General features: G+C 39.5%; 1 protein-coding gene across 2 annotated transcripts; it reads right to left on the bottom strand.

The window, feature by feature from the left end:
* Positions 1-2466: 2466 nt before the first annotated feature.
* On the bottom strand, positions 2467-18602 carry LOC146365641 (potassium channel subfamily K member 5-like). 2 transcript variants are annotated; one of them, XM_084915319.1, is made up of 5 exons: positions 18125-18602; positions 7059-7170; positions 5565-5731; positions 5271-5439; positions 2467-5167 (listed from the first exon to the last, which is right to left on the bottom strand). In XM_084915319.1, the coding sequence occupies exons 1-5, from the start codon at positions 18308-18310 to the stop codon at positions 4242-4244; spliced, it is 1560 nt and encodes a 519-aa protein (XP_084771445.1). In that variant the 5' UTR covers positions 18311-18602; the 3' UTR covers positions 2467-4241. The 2 variants fall into 2 exon arrangements, with proteins under 2 accessions (XP_084771445.1, XP_084771446.1); XM_084915320.1 differs by lacking the exon at positions 18125-18602 and adding an exon at positions 15698-16454.
* Positions 18603-19877: the final 1275 nt, after the last annotated feature.

The following is a 19877-nucleotide window of genomic DNA, read 5'->3' as shown; positions in this document are numbered from 1 at the left end:
CACTTCCCAGCACTTAATGGTTAAAAGAGAGGGCGAAGGACTTGTTGCTAGAGCTATATATACTTTTCCACAAATGATCTTGATGCTGCTCTGCTGTGACAAACAGGTGTGATAACCTGGAACAGAGAGGGAGGGAGGGAGGGAGGGAGAGCAGCTCTCTTCTAAGAAGAGGCTAAAAGGTCAGTGGACATAACAGTTAAGAAACTCATTATTCTCACTTCTGAGTAAAACCCCCTGTTATAACCTCTGAGATGGTGGATTTGAACCCATGACCTTGTTAATATGATGCAACAGTTCTAACCACTGCTCCACTATTGCTCAGTGTCACTGTGCTGTTTTATTAATTTCCCCCAACTACATGATGTTCATCTTACACCATTTTCACACACCTTTAAACGGAGAAGCAACAAAACAAAAAGAAAAAAGTTTTAAATAGAGATTAAAAATATCAGCTGCTGTCCGTTTTAAGCCTTTTCTACAACTTTTTGGAGGCTCTCTGAGCAGATTTCTTGTAAGTGGAAGACGATCATAGTTTCTGTGGGCGACTGTGCCAACAAAAACTGGTTGTCAAGCAAACATTAACCTTATGTTCTTTTAGCAGATCAGGAGATGTCAGCAGCCTGGCCCCACCCTTATGAATAAACTGAGTGTCATTATTATAGCTGCTTTTATTATAGCTGCTTTTATTGCTTTTATTATAGCTGCTTTGTCTGTGTTTACTTGTTGTCTGCCAGCATGACCATGACCCTGTACAGACTGAATTAGTGTTTCAAAAAAAAAAGGGGGAAATAACACAATTACAGTATTTTTAATACTGTAAATGTAACTTGAAGCGTTACTTTCTTATAATAAAGGACAGACTGTACAAGACGATATGAAAGTATCATTAAACCTTTGAAGGATACTTAAGATGCATTCCAATATGGATTCAGTTTAAAAGGAAGTCATTCTGCTCATTTCCAGAGTAGCTTTGCAAGATTCACAACTCAAAGTAAATTATCAATTTGGTATCATCTCATAATTTTATTGAATCCTTAGTTTAGTATTTTAAGCCAACTTTCTTCTGATCGACTGGCTCTCACTATCATAAGATAGAACAGAAAATGGTTGGAACTAGTGAGTGTCCTTAACTCACTCCGTAAATTAGGTGAGAAGGAAAAAAGAAATTATGCCCACTTTAATGGATAGTCTATGTGTGCTACACAACTTCTGGGGCTGCATAGCAGAGATGGTGTTAAAAACATGTTTGCAATATTTTTTTTTTCTCCCAGCATAGATAAATAACAGAAGAAGAAAGCTATAATGGGTGCACAATGGCAAAAGCTGGACTTTTCCCTCTAATGGCCACTTGAGGCTGGCTCCAAAAGTGAGTCAATGCCCAGACTTGCGTGTTTAAATGTCCAAATTTTGCAGCATGCAACACCAAATGCTTTAGATCTCTGACCCGTTTATATTTAGGCTTGAGCTACAACTGGTATGAAATTGTTACAAAATGGAAAATGGCAGATTACACGGTCACTCATCATTGAAATGATGCCATCCCTGGAATTTATTGTCTGCAAACATGGAAGCATTCAATTCATTGAGGATTCACCATCCAGTTTAATTTTGTCATTCATGGAAGTGGGAATACTGTGGAACTCATCTGGCAATCAGCATGGCTTGCTGAAGTATAAAAGAACATTAATCAAAATTTCAACTTCTCTCAAATACATAGGGGTAATTATTTTTTAAATAACTTGCCCTCTGAAGTACATTTAGTCGAGCACGTGTCACCAAGAACAAAGTGCTTTATTTTATTTTTAGCTATACAACCATAACCTGCATGTTATGGTTGCCAAAAGTTTACAACAGCACTGTTTTTAAAACACTGTTCGTCTATTGTGGCATGACTCAAAAGAGCTGAGACATGAAGACGTGAGGAAACCATCTGAGACCAAGCCAGGTAATCATTTCATGGTATGAGCAGGAAAAAAAACCCAAAAAACAAACAAACACAGTGGGGTGACCAGGATAGATTTGTGGTCATTTTTGGGCGGCATACACTAAAAATACAGGACTATTTAATCCCCTAAACCACCCACGACTACAACATTTGGAATGCAGCTAGTGATGGAAAGGATATTTGGTGTATCCAACTGTTTTTCCTTATTTGTGAAAATAGGGTTTACAAATGTAGCACAATTTACAGACAATTGAATTGTGTATTACTACCTGCGCAGAGGAAATGCCCTTCAAGTAAAACAAAGGGCAGTGCAAAGTTACATTCAAAAACTTAAAATATCTGCACCAAAATGCCCCCCCCCCCTCCCTCTTTCAGTTATATGATGCATGGCCACAGCCAACCATGAACCAAGAGCTACCTCATACCTCCACCACTGGAAAAGACATCAATGCATTACCAGTCCAATAAATGGAGGGGAGAAAAAAAAAAACAAAAAAACCCACACACAAAAAAACCCCAAACAAACCTCAAAAGATTTCATTCAGTGTTTATTTTTAACGAAATATACAGTTTTGTTCAGAACTCATATACAAAATTTACACAAAAATATGAATAACTTAATCATAACAAAAAGAAACTTACAGACGAGTATAATGGAGTTTTATTACACCACAGAGCAACATTAGGAAGGAAACAATGAACAATGGCCCTAAATCTACCTAACCTGTTCTTAAGTAATCATTTTTTGCTAGAAATTCAGTCCACACACACACCAATGCTGCACTAACATATCTTGGAAAACGTGAAAAGAAAGAAAAATAAAAAGTGGCTCTGATGAAACACAAGAGAGGAAGCAGAACTTATTTCCTCATCTTCTTTCACCCAGTGTGAAAGAACTTTTCAGTGAGTCACATTCAACAGATGTTACAGTGATGTTCATCCTCTGCTTCACAGTGGATTTAAAGCCATTTCAGGTGATGGCGGTCACCTGCAAGGCAGTTTTCATGTTTACATGAGGAAAACAAAACAAAAAACGTTTTAATGTGTATTTTATGCGTTTTTAATGAACTTTACTAAATTTAGTTGGCTTTAGATTTAAAGTAGCCCTTTGTGGCACTGGATCTCTGCCATTTTACCATTCAGAGTAATACTGTTTCAAGTTTGTGTGCCAGTTCACATGCAAAAAAGGCAGAAATAATTAAGGCTGAGACGCATCAGACATCAACAAGTTACAGGCCTGTGCAGGGACGACTGAAACATGCGTTAAAGAGGATCGATCTGCTCCGAGTTAACCTTGGCTCCCTTTCACAAGCGGCACTTCAATCATTGACGGCAGTGCGAGCCCCCTGAAGGCAAACATGAGTAGCAAGGCCACGTCCCGAGCCCGAGCCATGTTTGAGGCTACTGACGGGCCTTCAGCCAATATTTACATGGAAAATAAAAATTGAGTAAGAGTGGTAAGGAGGAATGTTTTTACTGTTAAAGGCTTGTTCCAGTCAGGCAACGCCATCCCAAGTCAAAATATCAACTTTAGGAAGCAAATGCCTAAGGAGGCATCGAACAGATGTGCAGAAAACCACAACACTGCCCCACAACTTCACAAGTTTGGAGTCTGTTCACAAAGACGTTTGTTCTAGGACGCGTGTGTAGCAGAGTACAGTCACATCTCTGTTTCTTACAGTCAAAATAAATTGAAATCTCAGACACAGCAATAAGATTTGGCCCTTCATTTTTTTAAGACATGCTTGGCTCAGATTATATAAAGAACAATGTGCACTGGGATGAACTTTGGTCTATCCTCACTTGGTGGAATTGTGCAACGGGAAACATAAACCCACGTAGCCACTGAATAAAAGCTACCCTTTCCTTCATTTGAATAAATATATTAAAAAACAAAACACCAATATGGTGATTATAAATACATGAAAATACAGGAAATCAGAAGAAATCCCATGTGAAAGTAGAAAAAAACAAAACAAAGAAATACTTGCTTCTTTGGACATGACAATAAAATGTTGCTTATAGTTTTTCAAACCGTATAAAACAAAGAAACAGATCAGTCGTTAAATACTCCTGGGGTTATGTGTCACGTACTTTGCAGTTCAGATTCGGCAAGACAAAGAACACGTGCTCAAGAGTTTGATTTGAAATTTGATCTTGACTTCTCATGATCAGACCCCTTCAAAGTGCAATGCAACTTTCCTCTCAAACGCTTCACATTACAATGCTTCACGTGTGTTGCCTTCACGTGTGTTGCCTTCACGTGTGTTGCCTTCACGTGTGTTGCCTTCACGTGTCAGGAGTCTGTGTTTTCCTCCTTTGCATATTCCTCTACCAGTTTCTCGTACGAGTGGCTGTGTTCTGAACCGTCACTCGTGAAGACAGATCCTTCGGACTCTGAGCTTTGCTCCTCCTTGGAGTTCGTCTCAATGTTTTCGTCGCACGTGGTGATGGAGAGTTTTGCTTTAGAATCGTCGTCCTCCTCCTCGAGCTCCTCAGAGTTATTGCTGAGGAAGTTCTCCTCGTCGATGAAGGTGATGTTGGCATTTTGGAACATTAGAGAATGGTACTCCTTGGAGTCCCACGCCCTGTGACCGACTGATACACATTCTCTCTCTCCTCCATTCTCCAGATTCACATCCTTGTCAAGCTGGTTCTCAAACATTTGATCATGGTTTAGTTCTAGGTCACCCTCCACCTGATCTTCCTTTAGCAGTAAACCATTGTCTGAGCCCAGGAGGTAGTTCTTAGACTTAGAAAACGCAACAGTGACGCGGTCACTAAAGCTATAGCGCCTCTTTTGACGCGGCGAGCGGTCCAGGCTGAGGATGGTATGGCCGTTAAACATAGGAGCATCGTTGCAACTCTTCGAGCGACCGATCTCTTTAGAGTTACAGACTGTTTTGCTGCCATCTTTTTTGTTGCCAATCTGTTTAATCAGGTCATTGTAGCCTTCCTTCTTCTTGGACAAGAAGCTGAAAATGTTGACATCATTCAGAGTGGGAGGCGAAGTAGGGGAAACTTTGTTAGACTCTTTGTAGTGGCGGAGCTCTTCGAGAGATAGCTTGCGCAGCTTGCGGCGTTTCTTCAGGGCTTTGTGGGCTTCAATCACCATCCGAACTTTCCAGTTAAAGAACAAAGAAAGCCAGGCCAAGCCTAGATAAATCCAAACCTCCACAAAGTAACGATACAGAGGTGGATATTGTTTGTTTGGATCCACACCTGCATGGACAAAGAACAGTGTGAGTGATTTGCATTGAAGTTCAAGGACATCAAGAGGAACCTTTTACTAACTTAACTGTCTAAATTTTAGAAGCCAGCTTACCTGCCACCATGTCTCCAAATCCAATTGTGGTCAAGGTAACAAATGAGAAGTACAAGCCATCAATGTAACTCCAACCCTCCTGAGACATGAAGACTAAAGGCGGGAGGACTAAATGGATCAGGACACCCCAAAGAAGAAAGATAGCCGTGCAGGTAAACTGAGATTTCCTCTGGAGGGAAGAAAAAAAAAAAAAAAAAAAAAGTTACTTCAGCTGAACAATAGATTAAAGTACTTTTCAAAGAAATTAAAGAAGGGAGTGAGGGAAAAAAAAAAAAAAAAGGAGTATCAGCTTACCAGTGATAGGCCTTTTTTGGTTAAAAATAGGCCCAGGTGCTTGGCTCTACCGCCAAAAAACTTCCCCAGTTCACTGATCCAGGTAAGACACAAAGGCACACCAAACAGGCCATAGAAGATGCAAAACACACGTCCTGCTGATGTTTTCGGAGAAATGTTCCCATAGCCTTAAGAGAAAGAGAGAGAGAGGGGGGGGGGGGGGGTAAAAAAAACAAAAACAAAAAAAAACTCCATTGTATTATACAAATAAGTGGCTCATGATCAAATCTGCAAAACTATGCGGACTGACTACCGTCAGAGTTACGACATCTGATACTCCTGATGGCTAATTTGTAAATAATTTGTTTTTCTGATTTATCTTTGAATTTACTTTTCTTATCATTCCTAACAGCATGCTTACATTTGGACAACCTATTGGTTCCTGACTACTCCCTGAAATGTCCTGCGTTGTATAATCAGAAAACAAGAGGCCATTTAATGCAACATGCATAGATAATTTAAGAGGATTTGAGATTCCTACATTAGAGGTAAGCAAGTTATAAAAGACTCCAAGACGCCACTTGAGCATCTCTTACAATTTGAAGATAAGCACACTGTTGAAACGTATAAAAATGCATGATGTAATGTTACTTTCAAGCAATAAATAATTTTACTGTTCACATCTGAATAGATTGTAAGTTGCTCCGTTGCCTCCAAGAGCTTTTGGACTAAATTCTGTGTAATGGAATCCAAAGGATGTGAAGCTTTTAGGTTTGTTCCCAAGTGTCTCTTCCACTTCCAGCTTCAACAGTGAGCAACACTTCACTAATCACAAATGCGAACAAACATTCAGCTCCCGGGACAACACGAAGTCCTTAAAAGGACAAAACTAAAAACATAGATTTTGCTAAAATGTTAGCTAGCATCTGCCCTACCAACTCAGCTGCCCATTTTCCAGTCACCAAAAGCTTGCTGGCTCACGATATCATCAGCAAAAAAAAAAAAAAAAAAAAAAAAAAAGCATATCTGAGTGGAAACACTAGTTGACTAGTTTGCCAAATTACTTCAATATTTAACTCTACAGTACTGACTTTGGAAATCACGTAATGGCACAAAACAAAGAAATGCAACTAAAACTGGCTTTCTACAGCAAACTGTTACCCATTAATCTGTTACTTAGCTACATAATCACAAAACTATCTGAGATCAGTAGCTTCACAATGTCCAAGTAAACTCTGCCATCAATATGCTGATACTCGGCTCGGTCTCTAAGTGGTTGCATGACATACACTACAAACAGGACAGACTGTATATCTCATCGCTTTGACTGATACAAACGAGCACGATCTGGTGTCATTAATAACTGTCCTCTGAGTTTACACGGCGCTCCTTTAAGATTAAATTTGAGTGTAAATATAAAAACATTTAAAGTATAAAAACAACCAAGAGCCCAGCTCTAAAGTGATCCTGCATCCGTTTCATAAATCCAGCTGTCAAACATCCAGAAGAACTTACCGATGGTGGTAATAACTGTAGCGGCAAAGATAACGGCATTTGGCCAGTTCCAGTTATTGAAAGTCTTATTGCCTGTTATTGTGACCCCTTGGCCTGCAGCATCTGACACCACCTGGGGACAAAAAACAAAGACTGTGCATGAGAAAAGGCTGGACTTTGTCTTAGAGAGAATTAAAGATAGAACAACAGATGGGTGCCATCAACTAGCATTTAGAAAACAGTCCACCGAGCTCAGTACAAGAACACAGGAAGTGCCTCCTGTGCAACCTGCGTTTCTTCTAGCACATCCTTCCTGTGATATGCTGACAGTATCTAGAGTACTACTGATGAGCTGAAACGTCACTCTGGCACCCTTGAGACTCATCTTTAACCTGAGGGCTTTGTAGTCTAAGCCTTTGCTTACTTTGGTAGAGAAACAGGAAGGCAAGCACTGCAAACCTAAACACCCATTTCATAATCGCATGATTATGCAGCATTAAAAAGATCAGGTAGTTTGAAAGCAGTTCTTTTGTTGGACTGGACCCAAAAACCCGGTTTAACCAAGTTATGTGTGGAATATGTCAGCCAACTCTTTCAATGACATTTTGAAATCCAGATGATGAGGCAAAAGGCGCTTAATCAATCATCCCCAACCATACGTGTCCATCCGCAACCACAACAAAAACTGAATTTTTCCTCCTGGGAATTAGCAAACACCCGACCATGTGTGCCGGGACAATGCACTACCCCACGCTCTCTCTCCCCGAGGGCTGAAAAGGGGGGGAAATGTGCAGGCGTTGGCAAAATTCACATAAGCCCTCAAGTCCTGAAAGATGCTTGGTTCTCTAATAATAACAGGCCTGTTACAGTTCTCCTCTGTAATTACCAGAACAAGGGGAAGCCAGTCTTTTGTCTTCTGAAACAACACAGTTGGACTGTTGGGCTTTAGGATGACAGTGGTGATGACCAAGTTTGTTTTCAATCCATGACTAGAAATTAAAGAGGAAAAACCTCAGTCGCTTGCTGTTCGCTTACGCACTTTTGCCAATCCTCCCAGCAACCCAGCACATCTAATGACTGCTTACATTTATATGCATGAGGTAAACTACTTATTGGCCATGTTGAGGCTTAAATTTTTCTTGCATAAAACTGATTACAGGAACTGCAACTGCATGTACCAGATGATCAGAGCAAGCATCTAACTTAGAGAATAATCTACCTGCATAAAAGAAAGAAAATGTAGCATTGTATCAGACTCCTCTTGGTTAGAGGTAGGAAAAAGAGTTTAGGATATGTGTCACAGATAAACAGGCTAATTGGCTGGATATAAACAATGTTTGGTCAAGTCTACAGTCAGCCTTTTTTTGGGCACGTATAAAAATATGCTAATTCCATCGTCCTTCCTTTTTATTTTGCTGACCTTGAGTGGAGAGCTGTACACCTACACTCGTGTGCGACTACAGTGTGATCCATTTTTCTTTCACTTTTGTCCACTTTTCCCCCCACAATCAAAGGATCCCTAAAAGTTTGAGGATTTTGAATTCTTGCATGCATTGCACATCCACGCTTGTGCAAACATATCACCAATCGCTGCACTGTCGGCAAAAAAACTACAACGTTTTAACACATGTTAAAAAGCTATTACGCAAGCTGCCAGGGTGGAGAGATCTATGTACAGATCTCCTCTCTCGATGAACAAAACAGGTGGCACCGAAACCAGCAAGCTGAGGAACCTGAATAAGATGAAGGATGCTTTGCAGCCTCTAAATGAACAGATGGGAAAAAACACATGGTATTAGCTAGCTTACCAGGCATGTGAATCATGTTAGAAAGTTTAACAGAGACTCCCACATAGGTTCTTTGTTCCACAGTACTACTCACTAATCTTTTCAAAGGCTGTGTCATAGAGAGTGTATTAAAAAAAATGCACCTATTCAGCTGATCAACAAAGGTCTCTTTAACCTTATAAATTCTAGATACAGATATAACGTGTCATCTTCTAGATGATAATGACTCTGTTGTTCTGTGTCAGACTTTGATAGCTTGGGCTGCTTTAATGCAGAGTGATGGCATTTCTAATAACACAGCTAACTTTCTGGAAATCATGGTGGATATTTAATCTCAAGATGAAGCAATAAATAATAAGCGATTCGTTCATTACTCTGAAACTGATGTGAACTCTTCACCTCATTCTTGCATTATACAGAAGATCTGAGGATGTTCATAGTCTGTCTGGCAGATATACATGGCTCAAGTTTAGCACATATAAAGCTACTGATTCACAAGAATAGAATGAGCACAGCAAAGGCTGACGCATGGAAGGAAGTACCACATACCTCTGGTGTATGTCAGTCAAATAGAAAATGTGATGACATCTAAAATTAAAGCAGACTGAAAATGCAAGTCTTCAAATTTCTTGTGTTTCCACAACTAAACTTTCTCTCGAACAAGCTCTGCAGAGCTAAAAGTCCATGAAAGGTTAAAAGGTCAGCCAGAGGCCACCTCAGGTCACTAATGAGCATGAGGAATGAGCAAAAAGCACAAAAGTGTGTTTGTGTCAAAACAGGACCAAACAAGCTCAGGAGGAAGCTGTTAAACTGGCTTCATCACATGTCTGCCACTGTCCAAATAGTAGCTAAACCACCCAGATTAAACTTCCGCGGGGCAGCTTATTTTGCAAATAAAGTGATCACAGAATGTAAAGTTTATTTATAAAACGTTTATCTCTAAATGCACAAATTAAAAAAAAAAAAAAAAAAAAAAAAGTAAAATGAAAAGAAATTTGGCAAATCTTGTTAAGCAAACTGCATTTCCCCCAATTTGCACAGAGCACATGACAAATTAAATGAGGGAAAATGAATAAAATGCTGCTTTCAATAAAATGAACCACACAAAGACTTCACTGCATTACTAGACTATAACATTAATGACAGCAAGATGCTTGTAACTTTAAGCAGGTTTAACATGCTTTAACGCCTCTCTAACATGATAAAGTTTTATGTGAGGACTTCTGAATGGCACACTTTTAGTTAGGTCAGAATCAAAGACTGCTTATTAATTAGAGAAAGAACAAACAAATTTAACTACTGTGGAGTTGGGCAATATCTTCAAATCTTCCAAATGGAGATCTGTGTGCCACCGCTCTCCCCACTGCCTCATTCACAAAATGAGAGAGAGAGGAAAATAAATAAATAAATAAAAAAAATCCACCCCTTGCCAGAACCGTTTTCACATAAAAACAAACAAACAAACAAACAAACAAACAAACAAACAAAAACCCATGGCAGACACACATGGCCCAGAATCAGCCCATGGACCATCCTAATCCAGCCCCCGAACACCCAAAAGAAGGAGTGAAACAACTCCACCTCAAAAAAAAAAAAAAAAAAAAAAAAAAAAAAAAAAATGCAGCTTTATGTTAATGCATCTTGAGCTGATGTAATAAGTCTGTATTCAACTCCATTTCAATTGAAAGTAGCCCAGTTATATGCAAACAAGCGCTTTCTGTAATGAGCAACCACACCTTGACTTTAATGACAGAACTATTGAAAGCATTAGAGTGCATCGTTTTACGTCACAATATACAAATAACTAACATTACCATTTGTACCATTTGTGTCTCTCACGTAAAGTTCCCGGACCAATTATCTGTTCCACCAAAATTAGAGAAGAGCATAATTCTGTGTCTCACGTTTTCAGTGTGCCATTTTTTTGTTTGTAATTCAGAGCTACAATCTTGTCCACTGAAAAGACAGAGATGAAATCTTTAAATATTTCAAATTACACCACTGTGTCACAAAAAAGTAAAAACAAACAACCCAGCCCAACACTAACACTCATCACACACACATCGCATGACAGAACACAGTTCACTCCTCTACTAAAAGCTCCTTTCATTTCTGTATAACTAACTGAAGGTTTACCACTCTGCTGCAGGACACTGATAAGAAAAATAACAGTTAAGAAAAAAAGAAAAAACCCTCCACAATGACAAACTGTTATCAGGACAGCGGCAGCTCAACATACCACTCCAGCTCTTCTGTATTTTTCCACTTTCAGTACAACAGAACCAAACAGCAGTATACAAAAGCCCTTTCTGAGCTGCAATTAATGAAGAAACTGAAGCTCTTCTGTCTCATTATGTATTGATTCCTGAGGAAGAGGCAGATAAGCTGCAAACAATGCATCTGAGTAACAGTACTGACATCTGACTGCATGTACAGTACTGCAACCAAAGATCCAAGCATGAGGAAAAACAACAACAACAACGTCTTCAAACTTTTTTAGGATAAATGAAGTAACAGTAAAGGAAAAAAAGGACTATCCATCTTTTTCATGGATTTAATGAATGTATAAAAAGGGGAATAAAATTGTAAGCCAGTAAAAGTGAAAAGATTTTTATATCCAAGATGGTGAAATCAAGATTTGTGAGTGGTTGCTTTGAATTAGGTTGTTACCATCACATGAAGCAGGCTTGCTTTACTGACACCACAGCGTGTTCTTTATTATCCAATTTATTGAGTTTATTAGTATTTAAGTAAATTAAACCAGGCTCATTGAAGGTTCAGAGGAAACAGGCCTTATCTGGAGAGAGGCTGCACTGACCTAAATGCTGAATCAGCATGTACAGACACTGTATAGTATGTGCCGTTATCTGGATAAACGCTACAGATTATTTAATCCTTGCTTCAGCAGGGTTTCCCCATGCTATTACTGCACAACACAACCCTTAAACCTTAATGTACAAATTTCTGTTGAACTACTCTGCTGCCCACATTTTCTATCAGATATCCTGGTGAAATGGCAGGTTTTCATATTAAACATGGCCAAAGTTTAAAAAAAACAAAACAAAAAAAAGGTCAGTGTATATTCAAGTAATCCTTGTGAGCCCTGTGTATTTGACTGCAATTAGAAAGATACCAGACTGTTGAAGACTTTGCTGAGAATCTGCAACAATTGGTGCTGCGACCATCATGATCTTTGTGACATTCACTCGCATCTGGAGAGATGGATCTGATGCTGAGGCGTTGGGATTCACAAGGAGTCAGCTGCAGCAGCATTGTAGTGCAACAACAGTGATGCTTCATAGAGTGGTGCTCAGAAGTGTACATACACGCATGTGCATGAATATCATCGGTTCTTTTTCCAGGTTGGCTATACTGTAAATGGACAGATATCCATGCAGAATTAGGCCAAAAGCTCATTGATGGCTACCAGAAGCATCTGAGGTGCAACTATATGGACATTTATCCAAATATTAGCATGTCTGTAATTACATATCTGGCCTGTATGAGTGGATTAGAGAAAATCCAAAATGAATTCAAACCACCTAATTTCATTTTTTAGAATTATTAACAAAATATCAGCAGCTAAAAGAAATCGTTAAACTGATTTAATTGCTTTGATGATGATGGCTGCCAGCTGGGGAAATCCTCCTCTGTTGTACTGGTTAGGCTGATCTGAGTTTTATGATTGTGTATTGGTCAAGTTAGTGGAACTTTGTAGAAAGTAAAAGGCATGAACCATACTCTATTTGTGCATACTAAAAAAAATTAGGTCCCACCGGCACCTCTGCCCATGTACACAAACAAACAGATCCCATTTCCACGAGATGTCATGATGCTGTGCTTCATTAGAGAATGAATACTGTATTTGTTAGAGCCCTAGATAATCACATGTTTTGATTTTGTTTTTGAATGAGTCCAGACTCCATATTTTTGGCCCTAATGTTAGTCAGCGCAAACAACTACCAACTTTATGTCACACTTGAAAATGTACAAATATTTAAGACTCAAGGCTCCTTTAGATCAGTGTCTACAACTAATCATGTGCTCACCCATGAGGGAGAACAATCCTGGCTTTAATTGGGACTCAGCTCAGTTTAACCTCCTGGAGACTAATGAATGAGTTTTGAAGAGCACCTTAAGGGAGTCACCTACACCCTACAGAAACTTACAGGGCCACACCCTGTGATTTCTTCACTTTCCAAAATGAGGAACAAAGTCTTGGTTATCACAAGTCAGTGACCGGTGGACAACATTTCGAGGCACATGACAAAATAAGCTGTCCCCAAAAACAGAGAGCCACTTCTCTTTTCTGCTTCTTTTGAATTTCTTGCCAAATGCGTGAATGTAGGACTGGGCAATATATCGAGTTTTTAAATATATCTATATATTTTTATTTGAGATATAACAATATCGTTTATATCGATAGTCTATGTTACGTCATAATTATACTTGTGGAGACGCAAGTTTGCTTCTCTTTCGTCTACTTTTGTCTCTCCCACACACGGGGGCTGCAAGGCCTAAAATCCTTTCATTTTCTCAAAAATCGACAGCGCGCCTTATGTATGAATTCTGGTTGTGCTTACTGACCTCGAACCGATTTTATGTGGTGCTCAGCAATCTGTCAAAAAATGTTTAGTACGATTTTGGTAAGCTGCGAAGTCGCACCACTTGATGGATTGTCGGCGCATTACGGCTACCGTAGTCAGGAGCCTCGCGGAGTGATACGTACTGTGCTTCAACGTAATATTACTGTATTGTGTGCGTATACGGACCACAAATGGCACCTGTAAGAGACACGGTTGCAAAGAGGATTTCAAACTCAAGGCTGTCAGTCACGCAGTAGAACTTGGGAACAGAGCAGCTGCAAAATCTGTCTTTGTTATTATGGTCAGCGTCTTTTAGTTTACATTTAACTGCACAGTTCTGAGTTTTTTGTTATGCACAAAAACATTGTTTTATTTTACTTATGGAGCATTATTATTTAATAAATGCTGATAATTTTTTTCTGAGTAATTTTTTCACGTACATCTACGCTGTATGTTAATAAAAGTGCCTGTGTGACATCTGGGACACAGCTTTGACTAAGAACTTTTTGTTCTTAATTTATGGCTTTAAAATAAAAAAATATCGAGACATATCATATATCGCCATCCAGCTAAAGAATATCGAGAAATGAATTTTGGGTCATATCGCCCAGTCCTACGTGAAAGTGCTAAAAACGTCTTGTTCAGACTCAAATTTCTTTCTTTAAAAGTTCAAAAAAGACAAAAAAAAAAAAAAAAAAAAAAAAAGGACCCCCCCCCCCCCAACTAAAAATATCAATTTTCTTAGCAAGAAAAAAAAGCCCAGGAGAAAAAAAAAAACAAAACAAAAAAAAAAAAACCCCAAAAACTTTCCATCAGAGACTCAAAAATACTTAAATCCTAAAATATATTAGTGAATCTGCTAGTGTGGATGGCTGTGTGCCTGCCAGTTTCTTTTAGGACTCAGACTCATCTGAGAGACTGCACTTTAAAGCACCAACTACACATGCATTCTTCAAGTGGACTTCAAAGAGTGACCACTGGTCTGGTTATCTGCAGTTTTCCCATGTTTACAACAGAGCATAATCCCACCTTAGACTGACGGTTAACCTGGTAACGCAGCAGATAATCAGAGGATACAAGCACTACAATTTGTATGTTTGTCTGGAGCCAGTCATTTGAAACAAACAAAAATCCTATAATTCACTTGCATTTTCAGGAAGTGGACACCTTTTTCCAAGATCATTTAAAGTCATTTTACTGCAGAATTCTAACCACACAGAGTTTGAGTGGAGTGTTTTTTTCCCCCTTCTTTTTTTTTGGGGGGGGGGGGGGGGGGATTGTGGGGAGTCAGATTTATAGCGTCAGTTTATTTTACTCATGCCAATGGGAGTAACAACTGAGCTGTACCTCTTAGCAAACTATTTAGAGGCTTCTGAGTAATGTCAGACTTCTAAAAACATGACTTAACACCAAAGCCGTTCCAGTCTGGATGATTTCATCTCAAGATAAATTTTCTTCCAAGAGATGTCACATACCTTAAAAATGGCTGACTTCTTGATTTTTTCAAAAGGCTAAAAAGAAAAGGCCTAAAATTGTTACCTGTTGTGCTACATAGTACACTTTGAAGTGATCGAGAAGCCATCTCGGTGTATATGATAGGCAGGATAATGATGACGTAACTGGTAAAAATCTGCAGACTGTACATAAAAGATGGATATAGCCACTGAGATGTAACAGACTGGTTTGAGAGGGCAGGTTTTGAAACATCGAGCTGAGGGTGACAAGTAACGTGTGAACCTGCCTGGCAAACTAAAAGATATTCATATGGTAGCAAACTGTCAGTCTCAAGTTAGCACTGCCATAAATCTTCTTGACGATAATGTGATCTAAATTAATATCACATCGTATTGCATAAGACTTCAAACTTGCAAGCCTGTAGATTCATTTTCATTCATTTAGCTAATTTTTTCAGACTTTTGTACAATATGATTTTTGTTTACACCCAAAAAGTTCCCCCCTGGTGGCCATTAGGAAGAATGCTGATTGACCACATTACGGCACTGGATTCATTTTGCAGACCAAGAATATGCATCACACTTTTGTTTTTTTTGTTTTTTAAACTTTAACACTTATTTAATATTGTGTGCACAGGCCTCAGGACTACACATGGAAACTAGCTACTAGCTAAATGTAGTACATCTTTTCTCTTACGAGATTAGTGTATAGTGGTGATGAAGAATACAACAAAATGTGCTTCTATTTGTGCCATAATTGCTTAAAGATAAAAACCAAACCCAAGTAAATAAAACACCTTTTGCTGCAAATGCAGCTCAGAACACTTTTTTACCTGCATGTGTAAATGTCAGCTCCTCCTCCTCTTGTTTATTCTGGGCTGTAACAGAAAGCACACTGCTTCCACTTTTCTCATAACAGCTACTGCTTTCAGGAAACTTCAATTGTTTTTGCAGGAGAGATAATGTCCCCCCCCCCCGCTGAACTTTTAGCAGCCTCTCAAGAGCCAATGTTGATAGGCCATAAAATCCAATCTGCAAACTGTGACCACTTCAAGGCTCCTGCAGTTAATAGTAAAACTCCTTGTTAATAAAACAGAACTTTTACAATAGTGTTACCGTCTCTCGTTAAACTTGCTTACATTTGATTTAATCGTTAACAAGCTGGGCAGAGTTTCCACAGTGGAAATCTAATAGAATCTGCTTCTTAAAAAAAATTCTTATTATTATTAAACTGACTGTAATGCTTTTGCAGCAGGTGTTTCAGCAAACAGCAACAGAGAAAACATAATACCACAAGAGGAGAACAACTGTCTGCGCAGCTGGGGGAACATGTCAATGTAACCCCCCCCACACACACACACACAACATCATGTTGCCTAAGACTTCAGAGAGAAAACAGAAGCAGGAGTCATTTCTGCTGCAGCTGAGCAGCTACTAACACCAAATAAACTTCTCACTCTCAGCTGATTTATAGCAGCAGCTGCTGCTTAAAGGGAAACTGCCAAAATCTCTCAGCCATATTATTCTCAACTACATTCATATGCAGATTTGGCCGCTTCACGGGTTTTGGCTGTTTGAGACTCTTTCAACTGCCCAAACACAAAGAAGCAGAAGGAGGAGACCGGGGAGGGGGGAGAGACTCCCCCCCAATACTGGGTGCAAAAAAAAAAAAAAAAAAAAAAAAAAGGAAAAGAAAGGGGGGTAGAAACAGGTTGAGACATGTTCCAAGTGCAAAATGTGAGCAACAGGACCCAGATACCGTCTAAATTTTCACCTCTGGCAGATGGTGAGGCTTCTCTCCTTTCTCTGATGCGTCCCAGAAAGCAATGAATGTCTGGCCCAAATATGGGAGTATTCTTTGGCCTTTACTGATGCTCCCAACTCTGAGATAATCTGAGAGATTATATCGGCCACTTGTTGGGTGTGTTGGCACTCGGGATGCGTCAGGCCCTTGCACTTCTTTCCTGCACTGAAACAGAGCTGAAAGTGCCACAAGTAGCCTGAATATGTCCCAAATATGACTGCTATGGATTGTGATAAAGCATGTAATGATTATAAAACAAATACTTTGAGCATTCATTTTCACACAGCACAAATTCATTCACAGTTTAGCTCGTTAAAGTGTCAAGATGACAAAAGGAGAAGCTTTGGTCTTCAAGTTCCTTCTAGAAGAAGTGTGTTTCTGCAGGTGATCCTTTGGAAGGACTTCTAACGCTGGGAGCATTGCATGCCAAGAAAAGGTGTCAGTTGGTGGCTTCAGCTCACCATCAACCCCTGCCCAGCTGCCTTGCTGTTCTCATGAGGAGCACGAGTTAAGTCGTATAACCCATGCTGAGCCAGCATGGGTTATTCCCAGTTTTGGGGGCCCCAAATGCAATTAATGAAAAATCCATTTTAATCGATGAAGTTGGATCTTTGGCTGATTCAAGGAAGCTAGAAAACTGCAAATACGGGCCAAACAGTTTGTTTCAGCACTCTTCTTCTCCAGTGTAGGACTTCCCTCCAAGTTCAGATTCAACAAATGGAAACCAAAAGGTCCTAAAGCTCTGACAGTCAAAGTAAATGAACAAACAGCATTGCGTGGGATAAACAAACAAAAAATTATATGATTGTTGACATATTGTGGTCATTCAGTGCTGACAGGGGAAACCACAGAGGTCAGTGGCCCTGGTTTTTTGGTAAAGAAACTGCCACCGTGACACGAAAGTAAATGGAACAACAAGTACTCCAGATTTTAAGATCTGAGGTCACAGATTAGGACATCCACACCCACATAATCACTGCTTTAGATACACTGTCAAATTTACAAGTAATAAAATAATTATCCTAATCATTAGGCATGGACAGCAGGACGCCAGCAAAGATAATAAGACGGTTTGATGATACTTATCACGAGTTCTGGTCCTGTAAATTTTAAGATTGGGGGAATGTAAACAGTTGATGCAGGGAAAAAGCTTAACAGGAGAGATAACTTAGCTTCAATTTCTCGTGGAAGTTTGTTAATTTATGATTTATAAAGGACTAAAAATAGGCACCGTTTAGTAGTGAATTTATATATTGGTGAAACTGCGCCAAAAGTCGAGCCAGTCTGACAGCAGCTGGTTAATCAGGCCAGGAGGTTTGTGTCGTAAAAGCTTACAAACCAGCTGGGGCTCAATAAACACTCAAGTGTCCAGTGCCTTCCAGTAAAACTAAACAGGAAGTTATCTTCATGCAGCTGTGAAACACAGAATGAAACGTTTGAATGAAGATGTCCATACCTCCAATATTCTGTCCAAATCCCCCCCGGACAAGCACGGATATTTCTCCAGTATTTTGTCCTTCTGGGCATTGTACTGCTTTACAGCCTGGTTCCAGTTGGGCTCCTCTAGCACCTGAAAAATGGCTGCCCCGATGGACAGGTAAAAAATGATGGCAGAGGTCAACAAGGGACCTTTATCTACCATACTTCTGCACAAAGGCTCGGAGAGCGCGCGGGACGGGGGAGAAAGACAGAGGGAGGGGGGCAGATAAGAGCAGGAACCGAAGCTATGCAGAGTTCATACTCTGCAAGTTTACCAAAAGTTTCCCAGAAAGAACAGCTGACAGCATCGGGCTCCGGACAGGGAAAGCTTTTAAAAGCGCTTCAAAAAGCTCGTTGAGCGTGCGCGCGCGTGGAGCTGCAGGAGTAGTAATGTGTCCACGTGCGCAACCAGTGGTAAACTGAGCGCTGAGAGCAGCAGACTGCAAATGAAGAACAACGGGACCGAGCACCGCCCACGAGTGAACCACTCTGAAATCCGCTTCCTTCTTTCCCTGTTTTCTTTTCCTACAGGTGCACTCCTGAACACCGTTTACACACCCAAACCTCTTTAAATCGCAGAAGCTACAGTCAAAAAGAATGAACATTTTTAAGAGATCACCACAGCAGGGGCGTTTCCACGTTTTTTTTCTTCTTTTTTTGTAACAGGGTGGCCAAGAGCAAGGGAGGAAGGGGCCCCACAGGAAATTAGTGTGGAAAATTGATGTAGAAAAAGTCTGGCTACGATTTTCAGGGTCGCCTGCAGGCCCAGGTCCTCACACAGATGGTTTTATTCAGTGTCAGGTTATTATGTATTTTATTTTATGTATTTAATGTCAATTTCATAGGCATTTCTTGTTTTCATTGTCCTACTTGTGGCAATGCCAATAGATACCTCATACATTTTATTGTGGTAAGCACCAAAACACCTAGAAGATTCAAACCCAGGGCCTTTCTGTTCCGGTTGCTTTGGACTCTGAATGTGGTACAATTCACAGTCGTGAAGTCAGCTTGTTCCGACAGTTATTATAGTAAACTAAGTAAAAGTAAATTAATTCAATTCAATTCAAAATTATGCTAAAAAAAACCAATTAACCATTAATTAAAACCACACTGTCCACTTGCAAAACAAACTAAATAAAATAGAAATAAACAGTTAATGTCTTAGTTTTAGAATTTCTGAATGGGATCCGATTCTTCAGGTTTTACTACGTCCATCTACATATGACAGATGCACACACTTTGCCTTCAAAATAAAAGTCCTCAATTGGTTTCAGTGTTAACATTGAAAAAGAGCCAGAATTCTAAATAATAATGTGAATAAGTAATAAGAAGAAGAAGTAAAAGAAAACAGCTCTTTAAACACAGTTAATGTGGCCTTTGTTATAACATTGTTTGGCTTACTATCTATGCTTACATTCCATCCAGTTAAAGATTACTTACTTATTCCATTTATACAGACAGTTTGGTAGGAATTTACATGGATAGAGTGATGTAATTGTCATGACAGGGGCCAGTGATACAATAAAGTTAAAGTTCAAGTTAAATAAGCTTTCTGTCACAATACCATAGACTTAAATATACATCCCAAACCTTTATAAAATACAGAAACTGATGAACGATCTCCCCCACAGGCTATCAATTTTGCAAAAGGGCAGTGTTTGAAATGATTTGTATTCCAGAACATGAATTTCCCATCCTTATTTTTATGCCATCTCCATGTGCACAAAATT

Source organism: Perissodus microlepis, chromosome 19 (genome assembly GCF_051167445.1).
Source record: "Perissodus microlepis isolate ML-2025 ecotype Zambia chromosome 19, ASM5116744v1, whole genome shotgun sequence".
Classification (NCBI taxonomy): Eukaryota; Metazoa; Chordata; class Actinopteri; order Cichliformes; family Cichlidae; genus Perissodus; species Perissodus microlepis.
The sequence above is the reverse complement of the archived record's forward strand: the minus strand, read 5'-3'. Positions and strand labels throughout refer to the sequence as shown.